General features: G+C 44.0%; 1 protein-coding gene across 15 annotated transcripts in view; it reads right to left on the bottom strand.

The window, feature by feature from the left end:
• The window catches only part of elf1 (E74-like ETS transcription factor 1), a 245,369-nt gene that overhangs the window by 35,397 nt on the left and 191,716 nt on the right, over positions 1–18,256 (bottom strand). For all 15 annotated transcript variants that reach the window (XM_078547248.1, XM_078547253.1, XM_078547244.1 and 12 more), the window contains one exon: positions 13,435–13,806. In XM_078547248.1, the coding sequence (XP_078403374.1) occupies positions 13,435–13,506 (72 nt within the window). In that variant the 5' untranslated portion in view covers positions 13,507–13,806. The remainder of the gene's footprint in view (positions 1–13,434; positions 13,807–18,256) is intronic.

Consider the following 18,256-nt stretch of genomic DNA (forward strand, 5'->3'; position numbering starts at 1 on the left):
CCTTGTTGGGTGGGCTCGGTGGGAGCGGTTGGGAAGCCAGCCGCCGACAGTAATCGGGGAAAAAGGCAATTTAACGCTGGTGGGCCAATTCAGGCCCGTCCAGCACGAAAGGCGGCTGGGGAATCTCCGGGAAGGGATGAGTGGGGGCGGGGGCCTGTTGTCCACCGGGCCCAACAGCGGCCGATTGAAAAGCGGTGCAGGCAGCCCCAGGGAGGCTGCCTGCACTGGAGTTGCAGCAGCGACATGGCTGTGACCCAGGAAGGAGAATCCAAGCGGGAGGTGAGGTCAGTGGGGCAGTCAGCCTCGCAGCCCTCCTGGAGGAGGTGGCATCCAGGGTGAGCAGCCACGACATGTTGAGGCACACATGGGTGCAGTGCCGGACACACTTCAATGATCTGCTGCACTCAGGAAGGGCGAGTACCGTGTTGGCATGGGTCAGAGTGGAGAACAATTTCGGGCTGGCCATCCCCCTGTGGAAATCAAAGGTGTTAAGAGTCTGAGTGGCACCAGTCAATGATGCCGGAGTTGGCCAAGAGGGTGAGCCCTGGCTGCTTGTATTAAGTGCCTTGCGGGTCAAGGGCCATGACTCAGATGTGCCCTGCAAGGTGTTCCTCAGGCAGGGTTGGCCAGGCCGCAATGGTGCTGCAAGTAGAGAGTGGACTAATCCATGCTCCTCCGTCCTTTCAGGAGAAGACATGCCATAACAATATTGAGAGGTCGCAGACTGGCAGAGGACCCCACACCACCTCATCCTCACCCGCTTTGAGCAGGAGGCCTTGGAGTTCGAGAGGCAGCATGCACCTCGGTCAATCAGCTGCGGAAGGTTGGGGTGTCAGACGAAGGTGACGGTGCAGTGCACAGAAGTGAGAGTTTCGGCTTGTGCAACCACTCTAGTATAGTCTCTTCATTGATGTGAACCTCGAACCTGGAGTCCCCATTGATAATCAAAAGACGAGGGCACCATGATGCAGATCTCTGCTGCCACATCAGGGTGCCAGGCATGCACAGTGACAGTGTGATGACTAACTAATGACATGTTCTTCTTCTCCCTTTTAGGTTCTCCAGCAGGTGTTCACACTCAGGACCCTGAAGGGCCATCCCTGACCACAGAGGACCATCATGCTTCACACGCACCTGCGTCACACCCACTCTGTCAAGCAGCCACCAACGCAGATGCCAGCACCTCGGTGGGCATTAGTTCACCATCTAGTATATCAGTGCACATTGGTGAGGGCACCTCACACTCACTTGAGGTGCAGGCGGAGGCAGAGAGTGCCCAGGCCGCCAGCAGCCAGAGGACTGCTGGAGACCAGGATAATACTCAGTCAAAAGTTGATGATGGGCCTCTGGAGTCATCCATTAGGCAGCAGATGCTGGAAGTCCAGCGGGGTGTGCAGGAGGATCTGGCAGAGATCCATAAGGGTATGCCTGCCACGGTCTCTTCTGGAGGAGTCCCTGCAGAGCATGACCACTGCGTTGACCCTCATGGCCAAGTGCAATGCCTCATCCGTGGAGAGAGTGGCAATGAGCTCAGCTGGTCAGTGTCCGTATGTTAGATGGATTGGGCACCCAGTATCCCAGCTAGGTGTCCATCCATCAATGGTGAGCAGGGAGGTCCAGAGCGACCTCACGTTGGCACACGAGCTGCTTGTTATCTCTGCCGCCTCCTCTGATGATGGCAGCAGCTCCTCTGCCCCTCTGCCACTGACCATGGCATCTGATGAGGCTGTGGTGACTGAGGAGATGCCAGTCGTGGCACTGGCTGCTCCCTCCCAGGTGGGGCCAGCACAGGCTCAACGGGCCAGAAGACGATCGCCAAGGTCATCAAGGCCAACAGGACAGCAGAGCCAGCAGGCTGTCTCCAATGCCGGTGCCAGCAGCTATCCATCCAGTCGGGCTAGAGTACTGAAGAGCCTCTTGACCTGGGAGTGTCTCAGCATGTAAGCACCATGGGAGCTGCTAAGGTACCTTGTACAGACTTGCATAATCTGCACCCTGTGATCACACACTATCTGCACATTCATGGAGTGAAACTCCTTCCTGTTGACGAAGGCACCCGGCTGACCCGCTGGCGCCTTGATGGCCACATGTGTACAGTCTATTGCACCCTGGACACGGGGGAACCCAACAATCACTGCAAAGCCTCTGGCTCACTCAGCCTGGCTGGCCTCATCCATGCGGAAATGATTGAAAGTCAATATCCTCCTGAACAGAGTTTCTGTCACTAGCTTGACGCAACTGTGGACAGCTAATCGGGAGACACACAGATCCCCCACTGTCTCCTGGAAAGAGCTGGAGGCATAGAAGTTGAGGGCCACTGTGACCTTCAGAGTCACTGGCATGGGGTGTCCCAACACACAGTCGGAGCTGATCTCAGACCCAATCCTTTGACAAATGGAGTTAACGGTCTCCCTTGAGAGGCGGAGCCTCCTTTGGCACTGCACCTCAGACATATTAAGGTGGCTGCATCGTTGCCTGTAAACCCTGGCAGCAGGATAGTGGCATCTTCCACCTTGGATTTCCTGCTGGCCCTGTGCCTCTTGTGCCTGCACCTCTCCTTCCACAGGTCCCTCCCCTGGAACTTGCACTGGGACACTTGGCTTCCTCTCCCTCCCAGAGGAGGTGCCTCCAGCAGAGACCACGATCCCCATTACCAGGGTTATGGAAGGCTGTCTGATACCTGGAAGGGCCCACACAGTCTGAATCCTCCGGGGGCCTGGAAGACAACAGTGAGTCCTGAAATGAAGCCTAGAAATGCTCAGAATGAAGCTCTGAAGCGAGATAAAGCTGTCCAGTTTAAATAAGCAACCAGCAGCACACAATCTCCAAAACTCCTCACCACTTACATTAACAATGCTGCTGACCCTTTTTATCCCACCCGTGGGTGAGCTTTTGAAAATTGTGGTCTGCCCGCCTGCCTGTGCAACGGCCGAGAAATCGTACGGGCTACGTAAATCACCGACAATTGGTGTGTCAAGGACCTTAACTGGCCTCTTAATTAATGGTGGGCGCAACTCTGTCTCCCACATGCACCCGCTGACTGAAATGTCGCGAGTGCGCATGTTGATGTCGGGATGTTCAGCAAATGTTAAGGCACGTCATTTCACGCTTGAGCAGGTCGGGTGCGCGCTCGCCAAACGAAAGATTCCGCTCACGGTTTCTGATCCGGTTTCCTAAGCATCACCCTTGATAAGGAGGGGAAAGGTGATGTTATTGAAAGATAAGATTCTGTGGGGACATGACAGGATAGATGCTGAGAGGATGTTTCCCCTTGTGGCGGAATCTAGAACTAGGAGGTGCCATTTCAAAATAAGGGTCTCCCCTTTCAGATGGAAAAGGAGAATTTCTTCTCTCAGGGGGGTCGTTAATCTTTGAAATTCATTGCCCCAGGGAGCAGTGGAGGCTGAGTCATCGAATACATTCAAGTTAGATTTTTGATCTACAAGGGAAACAAGTATTATTGCGAGGGGGTGGGTGGACAGCAGGTAGGAAAGTGGAATTAACACCCCACAATCAGATCAGCTATGAGTTTATTGAATGGCGGAGCAGGTTCAAGGGGCCAAATGATCTACTCCTGTTCCTATTGCTTTATTTTGTGTATAAAAGATTTAAAAATTGAAGCAAAAGAAATCTCTCTCTTTTTGCTGAAATATTTCTCGTCTTCCTCCATTTCACCAACCTATTCCTCCGAAGCTGTTTAACATGCTGCTCTCCCTCCTCCGTGTTGAAATTAAGACTCATCATAACGGTCTCTTACAATAACTCACGCTTTCCCCTGCATCTCAAAACTGTGAAACTCTTCAGGCTCAGTGTTACTGGATTTATCTCATCATCTCTTTTTTTTAAAAAAATGCTTTCCTGCACAATGGGATTTCCTTTTGATTGCTCAGTAATCTTTTTAATAAATTAGGCTCCCCTCAGGGTGAGTCAGATTTAGAGCAAAAGATAAAGCCTACAAAAACTTTAACATCTAATATTCGTTCATTAAAAATACAGGCGGTCTATTTCTACCTTCTGAAAGTAGAATATTAAAACATTTCTATATGACATAAATAAATAAAAATAGAAATCATTAGGTACCGTGAACACTACACAGCTATGGTGCTGTGGGGGTGGTGGGGGGTGGCGGTGTTAAGGTGTTAAGAGGGAGGGGTGGGCCATTGGGACCAGGCAGTAATTTAAAAAGTGGATTCCTGTCTCTCAAACACACATTGACTACTTTTAAAAAATAGGCAGTAAAAATAAAGCTATTGGATGGTACTGAGGCTCTTCCTCAGAGACAAGTTTAAATCCAGTCTGACCGCAGGTTGACAGTGCTTTCTTTCTGACACCTGTGGGCGCCTGATGCGAAATAGGTTTCTAGGTACCCAAAGCTGTCCTTAATTTGGTACTAAATTGGCAATCTCATTCTGAATGGCCAGAGGATGGCAGATGTAGGCAATGGAAATGCTCATACTGATGCTCTCTTGTGGTTAGGACAGACTGGAGGGAGCTGGACAAAGCCATTTAGCCCCATGCTACCCTTAACCTGGAAGCATTTGGTGCTCACCCAGGTTGCCGGGGACATGGAAAGCATTCCATTTCCCAGCACACTTGACAAGCACACGCAAAAAAAGAGAAAGTTACTTTAAAAAATTAAAATGTAGGAATTTCAATATCCCAATAGCTTTTGATCTTGTTCATGTGGAATGAGCTCATGCAAAGATTAGCCCTGGAGTACTTAAAAGGTTAAAAAGAAACCCTGTAACAATAAAGAATTCAGATTATATGTTTTAGTGGAAACTGACATATTTTATCAAATACTGGTGGCATGCTGATAAGTTCTTGATTACACTGAATTTATTTGTAAATAGGTTCCTTACTGCTGCCGATCTAGGTATGTATATATTTAAGGCTGCTGTGCTTCCAGTCAGGACAAGGCTAACATCAGTGCACAAGGTTGACCCTCCTTATCCCAGGGTTAGAATATAAATCACCAACCCAACTTAGAGAAACCCTAAATGGAAAGATTGGAAAGGTGCCTTTGAGATAAACATGGTTATGGTTCTGGTTCTGGAGGGGGAAGGGGGGGGGACAGAGTGCCCAGAAGGGGGCAGCAGACATCTGTCAAACTCAGACCCAGTCTGAGCATAAGCTTCAATCAACTTTATTGACATATGGACTGCTGTTCTTTACTGTTGTGCTGCTGTTCTCTCATCTTCAAGTAAGAGTTCTTACGAGGTACTGCAAAAGACTCAAAGTAAAAATATTCTCTGTTACTTTGTCTTTTCAAACTCATTATGAGCAAGTTGACAAATGTACTCTTATTCATTTCTTTTGAAGAGAGAAAAATAGAACCTATTTAGATCTCTGATGATACCATGGAGATATTTAAGTAGTTCAAATTTACACACTTTCACATTTAGTATTTCAGAGCAGCCTCCCCTTAGGTGGCTGTATCAGCAGAGTGGATGGGTTGTCGTAGGTCAAACCATGACGACACCTCATTAGAAGCTTTACCATCAATTTATGCGTGCGTGTTGAACTGCAGCAACTTGGTATTCTAGTGCTACAGTGCCCCAGTCTGGCCCATCCATAGTAAAGGATTGCTCTTTTATTTATCAATTCATTTCACCAGCTGAAGGTAAATTTAGAAGTAATAATTTTACTGTCATATTAGTTTTGCCAGCAGGAGGATCAGAGTACTGAAGAGATTATCTCAAGTGCTGAAGACCAACCATTCTTATTCCTTTATTAGCCAGGATTTCTGTTTGTCATGTGTTAATGTATTTCAAAGTATGGATGCTGGACCAGGAGGCTGCAACCAAGCCTGAATCAACAGCCTGGCTCTGAACTAAAGCAATGATCTAGAGCAAGGAGGACACAGGCCTGTTCCACTGAATCATGCTTTAATTTTTACACTCCAATTCTATAGCTATTTTCTCCCTTCATCAATTCCCTTCTCCCCAATAACATACAATTTCTATTTGTTTATTCGCCAGAACCTGCCAACCAAATAATGGCCAACACTTTGGTATTTCTCAAAAGAGAGGGATGCTATCGAAGCTTTTCATCTTGCACTCAGGGGAGGAAATGGCATAGTGGTACTGTCACTGGACTAGTATTCCAGAGACCCAGGGTAATGTTCTGGGGACCCGAGTTTGATGGTGAAATTTGAGTCCAACAAAAATTTGGAAATTAAAGTCTGGTGACCATGAAACCATTGCCAATTGTTGTAAAATCCCACCTGGTTCACTAATGTCCTTTAGGGAAGGAAATCTGCTGCCCTTACCTGGTCTGGCCTACAGACCACAGCAATAAGCTTAATTACCCTCTGAACAAGGGCAATTAGGGATGGGCAATAAATGCTGGCCTAGCCAGCAACGCCTACATCCCACAAATGAAGAAAAAAAAACTCATCAAGACAGATACAAGAATGCCAAATTTAAAAGGGAACAACAATTTATACTGCATGAGTAAAGGGGTGCTGATTGTTTGGTAAGTTGGCTCTGATTGGTCAAGACATTGCCCTGACGAAGGCACCAGGGAGCTATTGACTCCCATGCTTTTGTTTATTCAAAAAAAAAACTTTACCTGTCACTGGGGGTTATTCAGGAGTGGACAAATTTAACTAGACCTTTAGGAATATAAGAACAGGAATAGAATCTTCAGCCCTTCTCCAGGTGATAATGTTCCTATTGCACCCGCTGTCATTGTCTTTCCAGTCAATAGCACACACAGGTTTGGGAAATGCTGCCAAATAAGCCATGGCAGGTTGCTGCAGCACATTCTGCAGCTAGTACGCACAGTGCAGCCACAGCACGCCAGAGGTGGACCTTCAGCCTAGCGAATAAAGTACAAATTGGTAGATTTCTTTATCCTGCACGGTGCTGAACTTCTTGAGTGCTGTTGCACTGTTCCCACCCAGACAAGTGATGAGTTCAGTAAAGTCCTGCCGTTCACTGGGGAAACCGTGCAAGCAGCAAAACCTCAAACGATGAGCACAAGATAGGTTCCAGAAATGCGATGGCAGCATTGGTTTCTGTAGTTGCTGTACAGCAAATTATGGTACCTGTATACCACACTTAGAGAGGGGGAGCCTCCGAGCAATACAAGACATATATTGAAAATTTTAAAAAGGGACAATCCTCATTTAAGAAATAAGTGCGTCACCTCAGAAGTGGCAAACAAAATCAGTGAACATTTCAAAATTGAACAGAGCCGTTATTGCAGTTCTGGACCAAGAGGTTCAGACATTTCCAGGTTAATCTCTTCGTTCGGGCTGCACTTCAGCTGCACCACTTCTCACCCCTGTTGGAAAGGTGCTTAAAAAAAAAAGAATTAAGTGTCCACGGCCAGAACTAATGAAGGAATCCACATCCAGAGACTTCAATACCATCTCCCTGTTAAAACGTGTTAAGGTCTTTACTCTGTCTTGGCTGCCGTCTCCTTGGGGAAAGAGGAGATAGTGGGGGAGGGCGGGGGGGGGGGTGATTGTGGATAAATGAACTATTGCTCACATGATGGGCAATGCAGTGTACAAAAGTGTGCAAAGGCTTTAGCGCCGTAAGCAAATACGCAAACAAGCAGGTGGGACTTTACTGTATTCCATTACACTCCTGCCTTGTAAGCAGTGGAAAGGCTTAGGGGAGTCAGGAGGTGAAGTGAAATAAATTGGATTAATTGAGATTTACATTTTCCACCCCAGAACACCCTTCTCCTGTCTAGTGAACAACACAACTTTGACTAATTCTCAATGTCATCGGATAATATTTCCCATCTCTGCCACACAATGTCCCCTGATATTTAAGCACATTGGGACATTTCTAGTATGTTAAAAGAGTTACATAAATGCAACTCATTGTTGTTGACAACTGCCATGATAAGGAGGAAGAGAATAGTCTAAATAGTGCAAATTACAGTTCAAATTCTCAACTTAGATGCCAAAGTTACACTGAGCCAGACAAGGCTAAAGTTGGATTGTACAATGCAATTCCAGTGATGAGGCCAGTACACAAGTAACTGCACAGTTAAATCATGCATTTATCCCACATTAAAATCCCAGCTAAACCGTATGGAAACTGTTGAGACAGACGAGCTGAGGGTGGTTCATGGAAAATACCCGCATATTCACTCTCAATTTGCTCATTCACTTGTTTTTCTGTGTCCCACCCACACACTGCAAAAACTCTCTGTTTAACTCAACCCAGCCATTTTACAGATCACAAAACCACCATTTCCTGCCTCAAATTAGGTCCCTTTCAGAAAGAATACAGCAGAGAATCAAGCTGAACATGAAAATGGACAGAAGAAAGCTGGAATAGGAAATAAGAGAGGCAAAGCTAACGCATGGGAACAGATCAGCTAATAACTTAAAAGGAAGTCCCAAGCCTGTTATATACCCATAAATAGCAAGGGAGTAGTCAAAGGAAAGTTTGAATCAATTAGTGACCAAAAAGTATCTTTTTGTGGAGGCAAAGGTACTAAATGATCAGTACTTTGTATCTATCTTCACTAAAGTGGAGGATGCTGCCAATACCACAGTAAAAAAGGTAGCAGAGAAATTGTATCAGATAAAAATACATAAAGCGGAGATGCTTAGAAGTTTGTCAACCCTCAAAATAGAAAAAAAAATTCAGCCGATCTGGATGGGTGCATCCTAGGTTGCTAAGGGAAGTAAGGGTGGAAATTGTGGAAGCTCCAGCCACAATTTTACAATCCACATTTGAGTGTGGGGTTATGCAAGAAGACTGGACAGTTGCAAAGGTTTCACTCGTTTAAAACAAAAAGATAAACCCACCAACTATGGGATAGTCAGCTTAGCGCCAGTGGTGGGAAACTTACTTCTGGTGTTTTTTTATTCTTTCCTGCGTTGTGGGCGTCGCTGGCAAAGCCTGCATTTGTTGCCCATCCCTAATGAACTGAACATTTCAGGGGGCAATTAAGAGTCAACCACATTGTCGTGGGTCTGGAGTCACATGTAGGCCAGACCAGGTAAAGGATGGCAGATTTCCTGCCCTGCGGGAGATTAGCGAAACAGATGGGTCGTTATGACAATCGGTGATAGTTTCAAGGGGCAGAAATTTACAACCCACAGGTGGGTACGCAACTTTTATGTCTTGAGTCTATTAGTTCACTAGTCAAGTAAACTCGGATTCCTCACCTTCATATACACTAGTTGATACTCGCTGTCAATAATGGAGAGACCCCGACATAAGAACAAACTGTGATTGTTTATTGCAACAGAAGGCAGAGCACTAAATCCTCGCGTGCTCCCACAACCACCTCCAGCTCTAGACTTAGCTAACGTGTAGCCTGCGCTGTACAGTGATTGGTCAATACGGTCACATGGTTAGTCCACTTGCACTCTCTTAAAAGGTACATGGTACTCCGTTTTACCACAGCACCGAACCCAATCAGGTGTAAAAATCTCACGAGATGACTTCGGGCGAGCATCCTGATGCCATCACGCACTCACGTGATATTTCGCTCAGCGGGTGCACACAAAATACAGAAGTGTGCCCGCCGACAATTAAGAGGGCAATTAAGCCCATTAATGGCATAATTGTCTGCGATTTTTTATGGCCCGTCCAACCTTATGGTTGGTGGACAGGCGAATTGGCCAGGCAGCCTTTACATTTTTCACAAAACCTCATCCAAGGGCGGGATCAAATCTCTGTTAGGAAAATAAAAATAAATATCTGGATAGAGCATTTTTATGAGGTATATTTTCAGGTGTTTGATTGTGACACATGGACATTTTTTTTGCAGCTTTTTAGTGCTCCATTTCAATATTTGCAGTTCTGCAGGTCCCTGAGGCCTGCTTTCAGGGAGCTCTCTTGAAGCATTCACCCGCACCGATGTTGTCGCCTGCTTTCTTCCCGCCCCCACCCTGGCAGCGCTGAGCTTTTCAGCACACATTTCACGTTGGCAACCAGCATGAAATTGCAGTCAGGGACGGATCACGGTCAGGGGGCCCGTTTCCCAGCCACACCCGGGCCCGCCGATCATGCGCGCCCGACAAGGGAAAACTTCAAGCCATGGTCACCATCACTGTGACTAGCTTTATATTCCAGATTTATTAAGTGAATTTAAATCCCACCAGCTGCCATGGAGGATTTGAACCCACGTCCCTAGAGCATTAACCTGGGCCTCTGGATTACTAGTCGAGTGACATTACCACTACACCACCATCTCCCCAAAAATACAATACAATAAACACAATAATCCGGGACAAAATGAATTGCAACTTCAAAAATATAGGTGAATAAATGAAAATTAGCACAGGTTTATTAAAGGCAAATCATGTTCGACTAACTTGTTGAATTCTTTAATGGAGAGGGCAATGGGGTTGATGTTGTGCATATAGACTTTCAAAAGATGTTTGATAAAATACCATGGACAGAATTTCTGGTCCTGCCCACTACGGGAATCACCACAGGTGGGATGGAAAATTTTAACGGACCAGCAACAGGTCATTTGATTTCAGGCAGAAATTTCCAGCCCCTCAGCAGGTGGTACCAGAAAATCCCACCCCCACATAACAGACTTTGTTAGCAAAACTGAAGCCCAAAGGATTAAAAGGATAGTGCATACAAAATCAGCTATGGGTCAGAAAGCCAATTTCCCCAGGTGCAGAGCAGTGGAAAAGCTCCCCTAATATGCGAAGGGCAGGATTTAGCAGCCCTGACAGCAGCGGGCACTGTCGCAGATAGGACAGGAAAATTTTAACAGGAAGCTGTTAAAAGTCAACCGCTCTCCAAATTTCCCCATCCTGCCTGCGACAATGCGGCAACGCCAGAAAATCCCAGCCGATGTGTCCTACTTTACATATATTAATTTTATTCCATCATACTGTGGGATTCAAAGTTACTCTGGCAGGTTTGGCCATAGAACTACAATGGTTTGCTTGGTATCCCAGTTGAAATTTGCCCCTGCAATTGAAAGGAATCCTCACTGTATTGAGCAAAAATCCTCAACCACATCCAGCGATCTTAAGAAAGCATCATCTATAGAGACAGACTGAATAGGTTTATGCTGCAAGAAAATGATGGGGCAGTGAATGGGTTGTACAGGTCTCCTTCACAAGGTGAATAAACATTACACCAAATAATTTCAATTTGGCTCAGTTGGTAGTGCTCTCGTTTTGTGTCAGAAAACCGTGGGTTCAAACTTTACTATAGGTTGGACCACGAACATTTAACCCAACACTTCAGTGCAGTATTGAGGGCGTGTTTTATCATCAGAGGAATGAGATGTTAAACAGAGGGTCTATCCACTCATAAGTCAGCATTGTCCAATACTTTGATCACTAGCTAACTGTGGCTAATCGGGAATTGAGGTGTGGTTCATAGCATTTCTGATCAGCAAATATGTAACAGGTACTGTCATTGGATATGTGAACTGGAAGCTTTTCATGCATTTGTAGGTAAAATGTTAAGATGAAAAACAGGGTGGCAAGTGTTTTGATTGTTATGGGTGCTTTACTTCCTTGATTACTGAATAGTAGTGTATAGTAGTGTATGTTTGTTAAGTAAACATACATATGAATTATATTTACCTGAATTTGAGAGCATGCATGAAGCATTTGTGACTAAAATTGGTCTGTGAGACTAAAATGAACACCTGTGGCTAATCTGCGATTCCTGTTGGATAACAAATTTAAAATGGATCCCATGGTATTATTTCAAAGAGGAGCAAGGTGTCCTGGTCAACATTCATCCTTAACAAATACCACTACAGACCAATGAACCAGTCTTTCATCTTATTTACCTGTTTTTTTTTTCTCTCTCATGCTATAGTCAATTTGGAGAGAAGAGTGTTTAATATAAGCAATGTAGCCAAAAGATGAGAAAGAAATTATACTCATTGGAGCACCAACTGGAGCTTTACACCTAAACATTTATGTTGCTAGCCTGGTGCTAAATAGTTGCAGTGTAATGTGAGTGGAGAAGGCACCAACAGGAAGATCAATCATCTTGTCACCTTGTGAAAGACATCCAGTTGGGCTGATGGTGTCAGGTACAACAATTGGTGGGGAGGCAAGAATAGCATTAATAACACACACAATAATGCCAGCTATGAATCAGAGTGAAAACCCAAATCTAATGAGAGGTGGGTGATTAGCAGATGGAGATAAGAGGTTTGTAAAACTTTTATCATGAAGTTCAGCTAAACCTTGTCAGTAAAGCAAAAGGTTAAAATCCTCATCAACACCCCTCCCCCCCTCCAGCACTGTTTCTTCAATCAACTTGGTACCAATAGCTGCTATACAGTCAGCTAAAGTCTCCAGGTCTATGTAAGTGGTATTTACCATGGCCCTGTAGCATCCTTCCTTCAGGTCTAGAGTGATAGAAACTCACTTTTATTAACCAGTTGCCTCAGGGCTCAATCGCCTAGCCTAATCCATCTGTGTGACATTCACTAAGGTGCCTTGAGACTTCCAATTCAGGCAGGCGCACGGACTTGAAGCAAGAAGCATATGTCACTAGGGATTTTGATTAGATGTCACGCCCATGGGCTTTGGAGAGTAAGCATATATTTTGTTGATGCAAACATCTATTTAGGTTAGAAACAATGCAATACTAGGTCAGTGGATTGACATTTCTGAAGGACATCAAAGAGACTAAAATACTTAAAACTGCGATATTCAAATGTTCACTACACACACTTGTGCCATTACTTCCCCACAGTGAATTTACAACCACAGATGGGCCATTGAAGATGGAGAGACAGGGTACAGGGAAAGCCAAGTATCTCCACAGAGGGGGAAGGAAAAAGTAATCTCCAGCAAGCACTATGTCACCAGATCTTACTGAACTCTTTAGAACCAGAATGGGATTGTACTGCAAAACTATCACCATTTAAAATGGAACTAGCTAACTAGGGATAAAATTCCATCTAACTGCATTGCCATGGTAACATTTTTCACTTTTCCAGGCTCAGTTCAACCCTCCCCTGACAAAGTTTATTGCTCATTTGTAAACAGCATCAATAAAATTGCAGTAAGGTCAATGGTAAATATTTGAAATAGGTTTTAATGAACCTTCTAGTTCACTGGTTTTTCATCAGTTTTGTAATGATAAAGAAAGATTTCCACACCAGAATACCCACTTTTGAAAGTTACTTGGAGAGAAAATGAATTTTGAAACTTGGTCACGATATAGTGAAGAATCATTTTTAAATTACAGAGCCTTTCATGTCAGAATTGGCATATTGTCAATTCTTGATAGGAAGCCAGGGTCTGATGAAAGAAAATTGAAGTAAGTTGGTTAAAATCTAATAAAGTTGCCATGAAAGCAATTGCTAAAGGATCAGCAATGGACAGACAGCAACATAACAAATATAACTTTAACCCTTACTTCTGTAGAGTAGACACAGTGACTAAAATGGCTCTTCTGTGATATGCCTTACTGTCGAGTGGGGTAAGCAGTACATTAAGCACGTGGGACATACCTGGTGTCCGTCATCCATTCCGTTGCTAGCAAATTCAAACACCAGCTCAGACTGTTGGACTGCAGCAGCCATGTCACTCAGATCAAGGGCTCCAGCACCTCTCCAGAATCAGGACAAAAGAGACTTTCTACAAGCTTGTGGGAGGGAAGGCCGCTTTGAGCTTCAGGAGGTAGTCAGTGTGGAGAAGTAAATCAGTCTTGTTAGCCTTAATGACTTTGATGCGAGGAAGAATGTGCCAAAGACTTTGAATCAGAGCTGCATGTACATCACACGGTGCGGTCGTGCTGAGACAGTGGAGAGCCTTCTTCAGTCCTGGAGGCGGGATTACAATCTTGCAGAGAAAGAAATTTCTTGAAACATTATGAATGAGATCTGAAAGAGTAAAGCATCTATGTTAACACCACTGCTCAAAGTGAAGACTTGGAAGCCAAAGTTAATATTTATCCCAAACATTAGGGCCAGTGCTGCTGGTACCAATAGGTCAGGCAGCCTAGTGACTGATATGAGACATAGGCGAGGAGATGACGTAGTGGTATTGTTGCTGGACGAGTAATCCAGAGACCCAGGGTAATGCTCTGGGGTCCCGGGTTCGAATCCTGCCATGGCAAATGGTGGAATTTGATTCAATAAAAATCTGGAATTAAAAGTCTAATGATGACCATGAAACCTTTGCCGATTGCTGTAATGTCCTTTAGGGAAGGAAATCTGCTGTCATTACCTGGTCTGGCCTCTGAACAAAGGAAATTAGGGATGGGCAATAAATGCTGGCCTAGTCAGCGATGCCCACATCCAATGAATAAAAAAAAACATCCACATCCAATGAATAAAAAAAAAACATGGCCTATTGGGTTTCCTAGCATCAGACAGGGACACAAATAACCAACAATTCAAGTGTCATGACTCAGTAGGTCTTCTACAGTTTTGTTACATCTTAATAAAACTTTTTATTTGACCACCAATCTGATTATTTTCAAAGGAAGTCTAATTTAAGCTAGCCCATTGGCACGACAAAGGTTAATATGCCAGGGAGAGGTAGGATGTGGACTTGCATCAATGATTCCACACATGGGGCGATGCCAACCATGTCCAATAGATGAGGGAAAGGTGCCAAGCACAGGCCTAACATTTTCTCAGGGGAAGTAAGAAAGACGACAAAGCTCTGAGCACGTCACTGATATTCTGATGCACTTCCCCAAGGACGTAGTACCAAACTTTAGCAGACGCTTGGCAACAGAATGGCCTTTCTATCTTGTCTGGGGTATGGTGAGCAATATGGTGGTCAAGAAGGAATAGAGAAAAATGTAAATAAGACAAAAAGTGCCAATTTTTACGGGATGAAATCTTATGAAGGAACCCAGTGGAGCACAGATTTAGGAATTGAAATCTTTTTAAGCACTAACAAGTCCTTTGTAATGCCTATATTAAAGCAGAAAGACGATTCTGTATTAAGCGCAGAGAGTTTAATAATTTAGGGATCAAAACTTGTGAAAAATTGCTGCAAGCACGTCACCAGAATTCAGTGTACATGCACACGGTGTAGTGTAGAAGAGGCCTCTGAAGTTACATGAACTACACCAGGGGGCATTTCAGTTCAAGGCAAAGCTAAAAGCCCTTAAGCACATAAGGTGGAGCTTATGACAATTGTTTTAAGTGGGTTAACGCCTCTAATGAAACTGCAGCCAAGGAAAATTGCCACAAATATGAGAGTGTTGGCTCACTAAAATTGGCAACAGCAACCCCTAGACTGAGTGTGCCCACAGATTGAGGCCTTTTGTTTTGAAATTGTGATCGATTTCCTGCTCTTACCCAGGATCTCTGACAGGAAATCACCACCTCTAACAGATATAAAAAGGCTTTGGCAGAGAAAAGTTCACAATTAAATTGAAAAATATATTTTTTAAAAATAGAAACTAAAGATGACATGGGATGAAGCGGCGAGCCTATTAATGGCCTAATTTGTGTGTAACGATTCTAATTCCCCATTTTACTTAAGAATCTTCCAATAAACTAAGCTCAAATGATTACATGTAACCAGATTCTTCTGTTGGTGATTACTTTTAAAAGGGTGCAAAAGTGGCCAACCCTGCTCACATAAAAACAGGTCTCTGGCCATTCAGCTAATGGGTCATAGCTGAACTCCTCAGGCTCCACGTGTGATCTTCACCATCCTGATATACAGTTGAAAGGTAAAGCTATTGCACAGAAATTTCTTTCAAACCCCTTAACTCACCAAAAAAAAAAGTTGAAACGAAATCAATTGCTAATGGATTTCTGAGGAGATTTGTTCTACCTCATACTCTCCAGTGATGCTCATGCTCAATAATGAGGGCCCTCAGGTTACCAAAAGGTACAGGAAAAGTATAAAAACCTTTCTGATGATCCACGGTGCATGAAAGAATGACATCTTTTCAATATTTTAAACATGTATAATGTGCAGGCACATGGGAGAAAACTAACAATGTTTGCAGTCCAAACAGATATGCAATCATGGTGAATTGCAAAGTAGTTTTAAATATTAATATACTGCGAGTATCAATAGTCCTACAAAATCTGTGTTTGCTTGTGCCCGAAATTCAAATATCCGTTGGTGAAAATATCATCAGGAAATATAAAGGAAATGGACAAGATTGACAGTGCAAGTATTTTAACACTACAGATCTAATCCAACACTTCCTCCCATATATAAGGTCATCAAAAAGGAAAATGCTCAAGTGCAGCGGTTGCACTGGTGGAGTAATGTTCAAAAGAACCATTTTTTTCCCTCAAATTCCACATTTGATGCAGGAATCTTTCTGTACAACTTGAGTTATAATCAATTGTCAAGCTTAGCTGCTGCAAAGTAGTAGGTTTTATACCGTGAATTGCAGTGTATAAGTCTACCTGGCCTATCAGATTACCTTTTTTTCCGGCCCCAAAACTCATGCTTTTGTATATAGTTGGCATATAGGTCAACCTCCTTTTCAACCACGACGTGCTGGTCGTGACATATGGTCAACCTAAATTTTCCTCCCCTTGTTTTGCTTCTGGTACCTTATAACAGAGCGTAAGGGATCAAACAGGTAATACGGGCCGTGTTGCAAAGGTGTGCAGGAGTTTAAGACATGCATACTCTTTGCATCGGAAGCAGATGACATTCCAAAATGGTGACCACCCATATTGGTGTTTCACTTTTATACTCAGTGTATAAGTCGACCCCCGTTTTTGGAAGGATTTTGAGAGACTTCAAAGGTCGACTTATACGTTGATATCTACAATACTCATGATCTTTAATTTTTTTAAAAAAAAACACACATTTGACATGCAAAAGACACTAACAGCAGCAATACAAAATGATTTTGGCTTCTTTGCTTGGTGATCAAAGTATTAAGCCCCTGAAGACAATCATATTCTGACATGTTATTGCCAAATCCTAGAACTGTACAGCACTAGCCTCAAGAGTGATTATAAAACTGGCTGCTTATTTCCTTTATAATCTGAAGATGGACCATCATCATCATTACAGAAAACTCAAAGGAAATTACTTGTATAAATGACACCAGTAATAGCCTATGTTTTCCTCCTATTGAAACATAGCAGTCTCAGAAGTGCTACCGCTGTACCAATGGGTTTGCCTTTTTTGCAATGATGATGCAAGTAATTTTGTATAGACTAATTAACTCCACCATTATCCAAACCGATTTTTCTGCCAATTGTACATTCTCCTGCATTAATCCAACTGTGTGGTTGTTTAAAGGTTATCTCTTCTCTCTGTTCATTGTGAAATTGGACATGCAAAGTTCACTACCAATAATAGGCAGGGGAAAAAATCTTTCCAACAATGTTAGAGCAGCTACACATCTCCACTAAATAGTTATCGGCAGCATCTGACCAGCAGATGGATTCCATGTTTGTAACAGAAAATTAAAGGAGAATTAGAACTCTGCATCTTATGAAACGCAGCCATGTTGTGATTTTTTTATTTGGAGTGACATGGGCTGACATGAAGCTCAGTAGTATCTATCTGAGGAAATGCTAACAATATATAAAAAGAATAACGCAGAGAAGCTATTCACAGATTTCTAGTTATTTAAACTTCCGATTATTCAATCTAATGGAGGCTCAGTGGATAGCACTGTTACTTCTGAGTCAGAAGTCGTGGCTTCAAGTCCCATTCTAGAGACTTGGGAACATTATCCAGGCTGAAACCTCAGAACCGTACTGAGGGAGCGCTGCACTATCAGAAACATTGCTTGAATCTTCCGGTCCCACCAGCAGCAGTAACCATGGGGGAGTGGGGTATCAAAATTTGACGTGAGTCAAAATATCAGTTTCCAGATGGCGGAAAATTAGTTTGGAATCTTGTTCTCCTGACTTTCATGGCGGCCTAAAGGTGGATCGAGTGTCCCACTTAGCTAAGGCGGGAATCCCATTTGCATCTCATGAGTGCTCATTAAAAGGCCAACACACCTGAACTTTGTTCCCTCTCCAAATTAGGCATCCCACCAGTGGGAATTTAGAAGGTTCACTTTCCCGACTGTACATAAGTGCCGTGCGCCTGGCAAGGAAGACTTCTTCCTGGACTTTGAGGTCAGTAGGTGCCACTTTCATCTTCTTGCGGATCACACCTGGAGGAGAGTCTCCAGAGAAGCATCGCTGAACCATGGGGCCAAAGGTTGTTGCCTTCTCCTGGACTTTTTTATATATATGCTGAATCCGGAGCTCCTGGCTTGTAGTGAGCCGGGTGCCGTTTAAATGTGATGCCCAGACATTGAAGCCTATGAGGTGACAGTGGGACAGGTCACTTGCTGCCTGCCCAGCCATGAAATTTGCTGCACTCCTCGCA

The sequence above is a fragment of the Cetorhinus maximus genome, chromosome 8, assembly GCF_964194155.1.
Source record: "Cetorhinus maximus chromosome 8, sCetMax3.hap1.1, whole genome shotgun sequence".
Classification (NCBI taxonomy): Eukaryota; Metazoa; Chordata; class Chondrichthyes; order Lamniformes; family Cetorhinidae; genus Cetorhinus; species Cetorhinus maximus.